General features: G+C 46.6%; 6 protein-coding genes across 6 annotated transcripts; 4 read left to right on the forward strand and 2 right to left on the reverse strand.

Annotated features, from left to right (window-relative positions):
* Positions 1 to 153: 153 nt before the first annotated feature.
* On the forward strand, positions 154 to 1,472 carry RAD18 (E3 ubiquitin-protein ligase rad18; the record flags this gene model as incomplete). The annotated part of the gene is made up of 4 exons (XM_049254931.1): positions 154 to 246; positions 370 to 643; positions 695 to 812; positions 863 to 1,472. 4 exons carry the CDS (start codon positions 154 to 156, stop codon positions 1,470 to 1,472), a joined length of 1,095 nt encoding a protein of 364 aa, XP_049106098.1.
* A 111-nt stretch (positions 1,473 to 1,583) lies between these two features.
* LOZ57_005906 (uncharacterized protein) lies at positions 1,584 to 3,286 on the reverse strand (the record flags this gene model as incomplete). The annotated part of the gene is made up of 5 exons (XM_049254932.1): positions 1,584 to 2,318; positions 2,371 to 2,565; positions 2,627 to 2,857; positions 2,914 to 3,178; positions 3,237 to 3,286. 5 exons carry the CDS (start codon positions 3,284 to 3,286, stop codon positions 1,584 to 1,586), a joined length of 1,476 nt encoding a protein of 491 aa, XP_049106099.1.
* A 948-nt stretch (positions 3,287 to 4,234) lies between these two features.
* On the forward strand, positions 4,235 to 5,044 carry LOZ57_005907 (uncharacterized protein; the record flags this gene model as incomplete). Its single annotated transcript, XM_049254933.1, has 1 exon — positions 4,235 to 5,044. One exon carries the CDS (start codon positions 4,235 to 4,237, stop codon positions 5,042 to 5,044), a length of 810 nt encoding a protein of 269 aa, XP_049106100.1.
* A 279-nt stretch (positions 5,045 to 5,323) lies between these two features.
* LOZ57_005908 (uncharacterized protein) lies at positions 5,324 to 7,602 on the reverse strand (the record flags this gene model as incomplete). Its single annotated transcript, XM_049254934.1, has 2 exons — positions 5,324 to 6,480; positions 6,528 to 7,602. The coding sequence occupies 2 exons, from the start codon at positions 7,600 to 7,602 to the stop codon at positions 5,324 to 5,326; spliced, it is 2,232 nt and encodes a 743-aa protein (XP_049106101.1).
* Positions 7,603 to 8,149: 547 nt separating this feature from the next.
* On the forward strand, positions 8,150 to 9,905 carry CCA1 (CCA tRNA nucleotidyltransferase, mitochondrial; the record flags this gene model as incomplete). Its single annotated transcript, XM_049254935.1, has 3 exons — positions 8,150 to 8,975; positions 9,014 to 9,574; positions 9,631 to 9,905. 3 exons carry the CDS (start codon positions 8,150 to 8,152, stop codon positions 9,903 to 9,905), a joined length of 1,662 nt encoding a protein of 553 aa, XP_049106102.1.
* A 347-nt stretch (positions 9,906 to 10,252) lies between these two features.
* On the forward strand, positions 10,253 to 12,156 carry LOZ57_005910 (uncharacterized protein; the record flags this gene model as incomplete). Its single annotated transcript, XM_049254936.1, has 4 exons — positions 10,253 to 10,411; positions 10,464 to 10,629; positions 10,690 to 11,153; positions 11,203 to 12,156. The coding sequence occupies 4 exons, from the start codon at positions 10,253 to 10,255 to the stop codon at positions 12,154 to 12,156; spliced, it is 1,743 nt and encodes a 580-aa protein (XP_049106103.1).
* Between the last annotated feature and the right edge of the window lie 97 nt (positions 12,157 to 12,253).

Raw genomic sequence — 12,253 nt, forward strand, 5'->3', positions numbered from 1 at the left:
TTAGTTAGTTAGTCAATGTCTTGGCACTGGCTCGACGTTCATTTCGATCTAAAGTTTCGAACGGAGCTACATTTCCGCTCTCCTTTTCCCCAGAGAGTCATTTCCCGGGTCTCCTGAAAGTCTGCGCATTCAGGCGCCCCGATTTTACACCTCATGGATGCGTCTTTTGATATACACGACTCCTCCGACTGGCTTTCCACGCCGCTCTCCAGTCTCGCTCTCGTTGAATCGGCGCTCCGCTGTCAAGTGTGTAAGGATTTCTTTGAGAATCCAGTAATCACTTCATGCTGCCATACATTCTGTTCTTTATGTATACGTCGATGCCTCAGCACGCATGGAAAATGTCCCGCCTGCAGAGCTGATGATCAGGAAGTGAAACTAAGACAGAACTGGGCTGTAGGAGAACTGGTGGATTCGTTTAAGAAAGCTAGGAAAGGCACCCTAGAATTTGCTAGGAATGCATCGAAGAGTGTTGAGGAGGGGTTTCCAGACGGCATAACTCCAAAAAAGCGGAGGATAGAAGAGCTTGAGGGAGATGTGGCCCAAGGCACAAGAAGGAGCCTCAGGAGAACTACGTCGCAAAGTAGACAACAAGACGACACGGTTGTTATTGAAGATAGTGAAGATGATGAATGCCAGAAAAGTATGAGTTCTATATATTGTCCATATTGCCAGTTATTCTAACACATGCCAGACGACGGGCTTGTGGCTTGCCCAATCTGCCATCGCAGAATGAAGGAAGTAGTTGTATTTTCACACTTGAACAACTGCCCCGGACCTTCATCGCAGAATGAGCTAGGCCAAAGAAAAAGGTATGCCTCCAGTCTAGAGCACTTTCAACGGCATTCTAACAATTGTGCAGTTTTCTCCACTCTAATCCACGCTGTGAACGGCTGCCCACCATAAACTATTCTATGATGAAGGATAACGTTCTTCGAAAAAAGCTAAGAGACATGGGCTTAGCTGACTCGGGGCCTAAACCACTTCTTCAAAGGCGACACACAGAATGGTTAAATCTGTGGAATGCGAATTGCGACTCAAAAAACCCAAAATCGAAACGAGAATTGCTTCGCGAGTTGGAAATATGGGAACGCAGTCAAGGCCAAGCGTCACATCTTCGTACCCAAACAAATACAATCATGCGAAAGGATTTTGATGGAGCTGCCTGGTCAGCCGCCCATGGCGAGGATTTCAAAATACTCATTGACAACGCTCGGAAGCACCATGAAACCGGGGCGAGTTCCAAAGATTCGGAAATTCTGCCAACGGGCAATGATGATAATTCCCGAGTATCAATGGTTACCCGTAGCGAACCTCTCCCAAAAGCTAGGGGTCGGAGTTTTGACGGTAAAGAGGGTTCGAATAAAAGTATGGTCCAAGATAGCACCATTGAGAGTAAAAAATCAGACCAACATGCCAACTCTGAATGCGGAAGCCAACCCCTTGCTGTCGAAGATGCGGCTGCCCGATAGGAATCCTGACTTAAATTTCAGGTGAAGTGAATTGCTTAACCTCGCGGCATCATAATCGAGATGGGCCCGTAGAAAATAAAATGCGGGGAATGAAATTGTAGCAAAGCGGAGTCACTCCGCCGCGAGTTTTCTCTCATCGCGGCCGTCGCTCATTGACATCTGGGAAAGCTTGTTAATGCTCTCTTCCAGATCCGCATTCGACGATTTTGACGATACCTTTGTGTCGGATTGCCTCTTCTTGGCATTTGCTCTTTCTTCTGGCGTTAGAGCATGCAGCTTGTCGAGCTCTGCCAATTTTTGCCGAGTAAGTTCTGCTTCCTTTTCTTGCTCCTCTTCTCTCTCCTGCACTTCCATCGCTTCCAGCTCATCGTCTAATTCATCTTCGTCTACTGCAGGAGCAGCTTCATTCATGATATTTCCGATTTCGTCAACGTTAGCCATCTCTTTCCTCAGTTCCTCTACCACATCTTCAACCTTTTCGACACCTCCAACCTGCTCATTCAGGCTACGAAGGACACTCGTGCTTCCCTCCATAACCCGAATTATATCTGCTTGGCCCGCAGCTTGCTCTATTTTTGAGTAAACCTCCTCTAGCTGATATAAAGTATCTGTCCGCTGCTTTAGGTTTCTTTCAGCGAGTTTTTTAGAGCGAAGTGCTGATAGAGCTAAGATTTTATTTTTTTTACCGAGGGCAGTTTGAGCTGCAGCTGTAAGCTCCCCAATCTTTTTTTCCAGGCTCCAGGTCTGTGTGGTTAAATTAGAAATTAGTGTCTTCAGAGATGCTATAGTCCGATCCTCTTGGGTAATGGACCTGGATCCATCGCTCGTATCTCTAAATTTTATTGTCTGTTAGAACGTTAGCCACGCCTTCCAGAAATTCTGGGCGAATCATACGTACTTCTCCATCATATAAGATAGCTTGTTGATCCCGAGCCAAGAAAACAAGAAGTGCCTCGAAATCAACTGGAGACAATTCGCTGTTTTCTCCCATAACGTGACTGTATTGTTCCATGAACATTTCTTTGGAGTAGATACGATCCACTGCTAAGTTCTGATGAGCTAAAGCATGCTTCATCAGTCGCATTTCGGCGTCCTAGAGCACTGGGGAATTAGGATGAACTGAAAAGAACGCAATGGAGAAAGATGGTCCTCACCCTAACATTTTCCACCAAAACCAAATCTTGTTCTATGAGAGCTTTAGAAGCCCCAGAATGGTCGTAATCGGCACCGAGAATTAATCCACGGGCTTGCTTAATGCCCCATCCAAACACTTGAGACAGAGAAGGAGCACTAGGCAGCTGAATCCAGCTCTTTTTGAAAGGACTGGTAGGAGAGGATAGAAATTCGGAGAGTAGAATCATGTTATTAGTTCGGAGGGATTCATCCTAGCCAGGTCAAAAACAAAGCGTCAAGGTACACGGAGAAGTTTGACGTCACTTACAATAACGGTTTGTAAAGCAATTGGCCGGCCCCATTCTCGCGTTTCCAGTGCCGTGCTTAAAGCATTACTTGTGCTCAAGACTAACAAGTTACTCTGGTGCGGTCTTCCTGTTTGGATGCTGTCCTTTTTCCCGCCTCGTATGGGCGCTGGGATGAGGCCAACCTTGGCCGCTTTGGCTAAAGCCTTTTGCCATTCCGCTATATTTATCGCATATCCATCGGGGTCATTTTGAAGGGGGAAGTCAGAGTAGAGGGATCCTAGACGTCTATCGCAAAGTTAGCTATCTTCATGTTAAATCCAGGGCTTAAAGAAGCATATTGAACCTTTTGAACGTGTCGTCATTTGACAGGAGAAAGTTGAGCAGCTCGCTCATCACGTCGACGGCGCGTTTCGTTGATTATAAGCTTGATGCCCCGTAACTAGTAGTCGCCTAATAGAACCACGTAGCCACCTTCTCGTCTGAAGCGTCTTAAATGGCGTCAGGTACTCTATATTCTAAAGATTTCCAGCTCTCGGCGTTTAAGGTTCAGCTGCCTAGGCATTGTTTGGTGTGTTTGTCTCTGATCTCATTGCCTGACTTGAGAGAAGAAGAGCCGCAGGAAGCCTGAGTAACAACTAAGCGTTGATCTATCTGAAGATAATCTAGTATATAGCATACAGGAGTCTCGCTGAAAGGTTTGCACTCTTTAGATACCAATGACAATTGGGTATCTCTGCCCCACGTTTTTCGGGCCTGCAAACAGTAGGGCGTTGACCAGTTTTGCCTCCCGAACAGCGTCCAAACTCACCCAGCTCCTAATTAATGGCTGGCAAAGCAAGTAAACAACTTTACAGCCAAAATTCTCGCCTATCGGGATTAAGGGATTAGATTGGGCTGATAAGGCGGGAATAAGCCTTGTTAGGATAAGAAAGTTTGCAGGTTGCCTGGTTAGTTAGTTAATTAACTAGTTACTCCGTACAGAGCAAGGACAAACACCCTATGGTAGGAAAAAGCACTCCACAGTCCATTATTTTTTTTCAAATCTCAACAGTGGAAGATATCATTATGAACAAACACCCCGCAGGGCCACTAATCAGTGCTTAACTACCAAGGAACTAATTAACGAGTAACTACCTTACGGAGTACTAGCCAACCTAAAGACAATCTTGCATGTGATTGAGCTGGTGGTGTTTAGCCGAAGATGCTGCTATTATTATTTAGCAATCCCCAACGCCGCGAGTCTGTGTGGATGCGGGTGAGTTGACTTTCCTGCTCAGGGTTGTCGTGACGAATATACGGACTTCAATACGGAATTCGACCCCGCCAGCTACATTGTGCATCATGTCCTTTCAGCTGCCCCCAGCCTCCTCAGTATATCTACTGCTTGGATCCCTACCTTTGCTCGTCCTTGCTGAAGCCAGAGCTATCCGTGCTGGCCATGCCCTCTTCAAGATTCTCTCTTCGATCGCCTTTGTAAGCGGGCCGCTGCGCCATTTCTCCGCCGAATCCTCGTCCTATCACACCCTCATCACCTGTGGTCTTGTCTGTTCTTTGGTCGGCGATATACTCCTGATTCCCTCGAAACGAGAATACTATCCGCCCGAACGGTCGCAAACGCCGGCCAACTCGAAGGATCAGCCGCCAGAAAACCAAATCTCGGTTTCGTTCCAGCTTGGAGTGGTTGCCTTCGCTGCTGCTCATATATCCTATATTTTGGCATTCGTTCGAGATGCGCCAAAAGCGATGGCATGGCCAACCTTTTTGGCCATATTTGCCGCAACAATGGTGATTTCGAAGTGGCTTGGTGTTATATACCCGTCAACGTCTCCTTCTTCGGCTCGCTTGACAAGTGGCAATCTGCTCAGTCTCTCCATTCCAAGCGACATGCGACCGCTGGTGGCTATCTATGCGACCATTATCAGTTCAATGTTGGCAATCGCCATTTCAACCACCCCATCATTGCAACATCAACGAGTTCTGGGAGCTGTAATGTTTGTTCTGAGTGATATTTTTGTGGCAAAGGATGCATTTGGGAAGACAAAGAAGCAAAATGCAGGAGGCATGAGCGATGACTGGTTGCCTAGAGGAATAGGTTGGGTGCTTTACTTTTGGGGGCAGATGGTATTAGCGGGCACCGCTGAAAGAAAATGAGCTATGGAGTATAATGACCCCGTAGAAAGTTATGTCGATATAGATAAATAGGTATGAAGTATGCAGGCCTAGAAGGCATGTAGAAGTGACAGTAAAGCTATCAAATTGACCATACGCCATCCATTTCAGAGTCTACGGCACGATGAAAAACCGACTAAACATGCCATGGATATCATGTAATGATCCGAGTCATCAACGCCCCGGGAACATCTATAATATGGGAAAACCACGAATATTGACAGGGAAGAAAGAAAAGAGACATCGAAAGAATCCCTAAAGTTATTCGAAATCGTCATTGCGTGCAGCATCGTCATCTGAGCGGAGGGGACGCAGGGAGGGAGGAGGAATGGCTTCGAGTGGGTTTATACCACCCATTATAGACTTGCGATGAGCATGGCCACGATAATTCAATTTCACCTGCGTTTCCTCTGTATCAACGCCTTTTAGGGTTTCCGGGTCCTCACAATTTATTCCGCGAACCTCAAGGCATCCCATTTTTACTGCAAGACGGAGGTTGTCAACAGCCTGTTGCATCTCTGGAAGAGAAAACACCCCATCTTCTGCCGCATCGCCATACTGGCGATCGGCCTCTTCCAGGGCGTGAGAAGCAAGCTGGGGCTGGCCCAGTTTAAACCACCCTTCAGCGGCGGAAAAGGACCACATTCCTGCTTTTCTTCGTCGAGTACCCCATCGCGTACCATTTGTGGAAACTTTAGAAGCGAAACAAGCAGATACCCGTTCGAAGAGGAGAAGCCGTCCAAAATTCCCAAGGATGCCCATTTCGAGCACTTTGGTGGACCATTTGGCAGCAATTTCAGATGCTAAGCCACCGCGAGACTTTAAAAGCTCGGCTCCAAGTATGGCAGTGCGAAGAGTGCTGTGAGGGTCAGAAGATCTAGTGAGGTAAGAGTAGCAGGCAGTTTCCAAAAGTTGTTCGATAGACTCAAGTTTGGATTTGCTAGCTGATGACAAGGGGTTTAATAGAGAAGCTAAAGCACACATTTCATGTGCACCAGCATGATATTTCCACGCCTTATCGTTTCCGAAATCTGTCTTCAACAGATCGTAGGTAGATGCTGCGAGTTTCCAGTCCCGCAACATAAATGAGTAATCTGCCATTTTCCGAAGGATAGCTTCAGAAGAATCTGGCTGATAAAACCCTTGAAATGAATCGTAATTATTCGATAAACCGCCGCCAAACGGCGAACCTGATGACCTAGAACTTGAACCAAAGCCAGTCCAGCGTTTGGATATTGACATAAAACGCCCACTTATCCCGCGCCTTCGCGATGCGACTTGATCGTTCCACAAAGCAACCCGATTCTCCATATGAGGAATCACAGATTGGGCCACCAGTTCGCGAACAAATGATTTTATGGCGGTCACATCAGACTCAAACACATATAGCGGTGCGGTTTCAACGTCCACTAGGGATTCTATCACCGTTTAGCCCAAGTTTCCAAAATACACGGGGTTAATATACCTTGCTTTCCCATGCAAACGAGGTCCTCCGTGGCGTTGAGCCATTCAGGCGTGGGGAAAGGACTGCTATCGTCATCCGTGATTACACATTGATGGCTCCGTAGTCGAAGAAGATGGCAATGAAGCCCAAAATGTCTTTTCATTTGATCAAATAACGCGGTCGATTGGTTAATGTCATCATTGTCTTCATCGTGAACCAGGACATAATATCGCAAGTACTCTGGATATACCCAGGGCGGAGGTCGCCAATCGCCATGGCTAGTTCTAGCATAGAGTTGCCGTAGTGACTCGAGTGGTGCTGGGGTATGCGAGGAGATCGCTATGACGGATGCCACGGGGTGCTCGAAAGCTTCATGAGGCGCTGCCGGGAAGGAAGATAAGAGGCGTCTGAGGAAAAGTTTATAAAGCGGTGACGGCGGAGTGAAGGTTTTCGATATGGGATCACTGCTACGAGCCCAAGTACTCAGTGGCAGTTCTCCAGCTTCTAGGTGCTTTTCTAAAATTTGCTCCAATTGAGCAGCTAGATGAATCTCATCCCGCTTCCTGCTCAATGATTCGTGACTTATCAGGTCCGTGAACCGCACACCAAAGTCATCCCAACTTCGGCTAGATCCAACTCCATCTCGAATGACTACCTTTCCTGGTATTTCTTCCCCAAAAGGCCGTAATAGTTCCAGAAGCCCGCCTTTGAACCCCTTGCGCTGTATTAAAGCATCTGTATCCGGGGAAGTGCAAACACCAATTGTAGGTGAAAAGGCGCGTATTATTAAAGACCGGATGCCATCAATTCCGTCAGTATGGGAGCCTGTGGGCGTACCGCTGCTTGAGCGAGAGAGACGTAATGCCGAGCGCGATAGCCTACGGTCAGGGGACGACGCTCTTGAGGTCACCGGGGACGTTGTGGACTGCAAGTCCGGCAGTGAGCGGTGGTCAAAAGCAGATTCTGACAGGGAATGTGTGAATGGCTGGGGGCTCTGGATGCTGTCTGAATACCGGGATTTAGAGGGTAAGATGGAGGTGACGGGCGAGAATGACGGGGGCGGCTTGAGGGGCGGTACATCGTCTGGTGATGTCATGGACGATTTGGAAATCACAGGATTGTGCAAGCCTTTGCGTCTGCCAGTTCATGGGTGATGTGGTGGAGAGAGCCGTCGTGGAGTCGTGGGTGCGCAGGGGAACAGCCTGGGGGATGTTGAAAGCTGTTTGTTGGAGTTTGGCAGAGAGAGGAAAAGGCATCGCGGCCTTCAGTGGTGAGTCAACTTGCTCTCAGCAGCCCAACACCCTGCAACAAACAACCATCTAGCTGACTGCTTTTGCAACGGCCTACCTGCACTCCAACACTATTGACCATGTAGGCTGTTGCACTGTGATTTGCTGTCAATGCCTCCTCGCCTTCCCCTCCGAGCTCTTCCACCAGTGTTCTCAGTCTCATTGACTATATCCCGTGCGCAAAATAGAACAGCCTTCACGCACCTGGTATCCAGTATTCCTATCAGACGAGAGATCCAGCACTCTAACTTGCACCTTATGCTCACGACAGCTAGACGAACCCAGTCTTGTGAACCACCAGCCAAACGCCGGCGCACCTCCTACAGCCCCGCCAGCTCAGCCAGAAGAGACGTTATGGCAGCAGCATGCAAGATCCCGGCACCTTTTCCGCCAGTCATTGAACTTACTGAAATTGAAAAGACTTTACGGCATCTTTTGCTGGATGTGGTGGAATATATAAAGCAAAAACACTTGCACAATGGACACCCGCCCATGACAGATGATTTGGTCCTACGATTCACGGGTGGGTGGGTTCGAGACAAGCTGCTCGGTGTTGATAGTCATGATATCGATGTGGGCATAAGTACCATGACTGGCTACAAATTTGGGGCGGAATTGAAAGAGTACCTTGATATACCCGAGCACTTGGAAAAATATAGAAGTTTTCATTCCGACGATGCTCTCAAAAGCGTGATTGGGGGCCTACATAAAATCGAGGCGAATCCAGAGAAATCAAAACATTTAGAAACAGTTGCTACCAGGATCTTCGGCTTGGAAGTTGACTTGGTAAATCTTCGAAAAGAAACTTATTCAGACCACAGTCGTCACCCCGACATGGAGTTTGGGACGGCGCAAGAAGATGCTCTTAGACGGGACGCCACGATTAACGCTCTGTTTTACAACCTTCATACGTCATCGGTTGAAGACCTCACTGGCAGAGGTATATCAGATATGATATGTCAGATAATTCGCACCCCCCTGGAGCCATATCAGACTTTCAAGGATGACCCGCTTCGTGTCTTAAGATTGATTCGCTTCTCTAGCAGACTTGGGTATCGAATTGACCAAGATACCGAGGAAGCAATGCAACATGCTGATATTAAGGAAAGTCTGAGGTTAAAGATAAGCCAAGAGAGAATTGGGGCTGAAATTGAGAAAATGTTGAAAGGCAAGGTATATTGTAATTCCGCTAAACAGCCCCCGGCTTATTTTTTTCAGGTCCTAGCCCCTTCGCGGCCTTATGCATTATAGACCGTCTTCACCTATATGATACCATATTTTCCAATCATCAGGATGATGTTACTGTGGATGCCTCATCCTGGGTGAAGGCGAAACGTGCCCTCATGATACTGTTAGATAATGATTACATGGGAATCGGAATTTCACAGGAAACTCGCACAAACATACGCACTCTCTTACTTCGGGATGGCGAGGATATATATCATTCGTGGATGTTAGCAGCTTTTTCACCTTGGGCAATTATTCCCCAGAAGGAAACGCCGCCTGATAAAAAAGATTTGCCACCGAGAGCAGCAATGGTAGCTCGAGATAGCTTGAGGACTGACAATAAAACATTTACTATTCTAAAAGCCGCCGCTACCCATTATAAAAGGGTAACTGATCTTAAATCCTCATTTTTGAAACAAGATCTTGGTGAGACTTTGGCGGATGTGCGTTGGCAGCTCGGGCGGACAATACGTGAAATAGGGGTAGACTGGCGGCTTTGCGTTATTCAAGCTATACTCCTAGAAGTCATGCAAGGGGAAGAAGCAGCCAATGGTTTGACTCCAAATCTTGATAACTCTCTTTGCAGGCTAACCTACGATTCCCTATAGTCTTCAAGGAGTACGAGCAATTCCTACTATACCTGAAGGCGCAAGATCTTCTTGGTGTAGACGCTTTACGCCCCCTTGTCAATGGCCGGCAACTTGCCTCTGCGTTCGGAGTACTTCCTGGTCCGTGGATGTCTAAGGCATTAGACATGGTCATTGAATGGCAGCTTCGAAACCCAGAGAGGCGCGACGGCAAAGGTGCCATAGAAGAGGTGGAACGGCGAAAAGATTCTTTAGAACTGACCACAGCCCCGAAAAAGAAAAGGACGAAGCAGTGATGCTCTAGTACTCTAGCAACCTAAGTGCTGTACAATACTTAGTGCCTAAAATATAGTATGGTTAATCTGAAAAAGAAGAGTATTCATCCTCCAATAATCTGCAAATATCATCATAGGTTTGGTTATATCATTTGTAATGTAACATGGGGAAACAGCCGATTCGCTATCACCAACAACAAGGCATTGATGCGCGCTGAGCTGATTAAGTTGTACATAACTACAATCTTGACTAGCCAATACAAATCTCCTCAGGACTACCACCCATCCTCCAGTCAACCGCCGGAGCACCTCATATCTCTCTGCCCGATTTTTGTTGGGGTGGTTATGTGCCTAGTCATTTTATGCAAATGGAAGCCTATCGAGCTGCGGCAAAGAAGGAGCTAGAGCGTATTCATACCGATAATGTTTTCTCCCTCAGCCTTGACAGTTGTCCAATACCTGGCATCAGCCTAGCTGACTTGTGGAATGATATACGCACCCAGCATAACCTGGATACTGATACTAATGTAGGTATTCTAATTATTACGGTAAATTCGGCTCATCTAATTGTTTGAATAGATCAGTGAAAATTTCCTTATTACACAATTGTTCTTAGAAACTGTTGAAAATCCATTCCCTGACAGCCAGATTGAGGCAGCAAATGCTCTTATATCTTGGATAAGTGCTGTAATCCTACCCTCTGACACATTTGAAGGGGCATGGGAAGAATCCCAATTATCTACAGGTACCTTGAAATCCATCTGAAATCCATATAGGGCGCTTTGCAACTAACGTTTATCGCTAGATGATGCCAAGGAAGATATTTTCGACAGATACAAGCCCGCTCGAATCAAAGCCGCCTTAGGTCTGAAAGCTTTGAAACGTATTTGGAAACTACTCAGTATCAATCGAATTGAAGATCATGTTAAAGTCATAGCTACCCTGGCGGCTTTTACAGATCTACAGGATCCGTGGACTTCAGTAACAGCATTCTCGTCAGCGACCTTGCTCTTGAATGAGTACAAGGAGTCATATCGAGCCAAAGATCAACAGCTTCCTGCTCTCTTTGGTGAGATTTTAGCACGTTACGTGAAGCCTTCATTCTCAAAATCCAGAACACCTGCTCTCACTTCTGCAGGACGGAAGGATATGCACCCGCTTAAACAACCTAAGTTTGATCCTAGCCTGTTTGAAAAGGGATCGAAACCCTGGAAGTATACCAATAATTTTGTTCTTACTATCTTGTCATGGGTTGTCGGGCAGTATACAGTAGGCTTTTGCATACTACATTCAATCTAGAGATGCTAACTGTATTTAGCCTTCTGATCGGGCAACAATTGAAGGACAGTTTCCTTTGCTTGTACCGGCCATTCTATCTCTCATTGATGATGAAAGTCTACCATACAAGGCACTGGGATGCAGGATACTATATCAACTTTTAATTCCGCTAGAGCAAACGAAATCCGATATTTTAAAGCGTACAAATTTAGATTCAGTCTTCGAAGATGCTCTCTCGCCGTGTCTTTTGTCTCTTCCCACCATAACTCCCGAAGAACAGTCCATCCATCTCCTTAAATTTGCTTACCCTGCTCTATTTTCCGTCATCAGAACTCGGTTTCCTTTATCGCCACCATCAAAAGAGTTTTACAGTCCAGCACCCTCTCATCGCAAAACGGAAGCGCAAGAGGCGCAGTCCCGATTGATATGCCTCACAAAAGTTCTACGGCAAGGTATCATCTCGTCATATTCACATATCAGCATGTCTCGGCCCTCAGAGGATACATACATCTCTTCATTCCCGTACCCTCGACTTTCCACATTGTTGCTAAACCAACTAGCTACCGCAATTCGAGAACTGGCTCTCGATTCTATCAAGCACCTTCAAGAGATTATCCCAATACTGACCTCAACCTTAACGAACCCCTTCGGAACGGCCTATATTCCTCTACTCATTGCGGCGATAGATAGTATGCTGCAGTTGATACTCTCTGCGTGGCCGAGAATATGGAAATGGAGGGCTGATATCCTTGCTAGCTTGTGTGGTTGTTGGTTACAGATTAAGATGGATGAATCCAGCGGCAGTATAACTGCAGAAACTATCGGACTTTTAAAAGCAAAAATCACGGAATGCTTTGAGGCATTGAAAATCACTTTGGAAGAAAGTAACATTGTAGATGAAACTGGGGAGAAAATCTATGTTCAAGACGAGTTACAAAACTTGATGAGCAGTGACGAAAGGCTTATAGATCTTCTTAGCGATAGGTCGTGTTGAAAGTCTAATGCGCTGCTGACCTCGATATTGTGAAACAGCAAAAATGTATGGACATACAGGCATACATGGAGAGATCTTAGGTATCAAACTCGAGGCC

The sequence above is a fragment of the Ophidiomyces ophidiicola genome, assembly GCF_022830035.1.
Source record: "Ophidiomyces ophidiicola strain CBS 122913 chromosome Unknown scaffold_33, whole genome shotgun sequence".
Taxonomy (NCBI): domain Eukaryota; kingdom Fungi; phylum Ascomycota; class Eurotiomycetes; order Onygenales; family Onygenaceae; genus Ophidiomyces; species Ophidiomyces ophidiicola.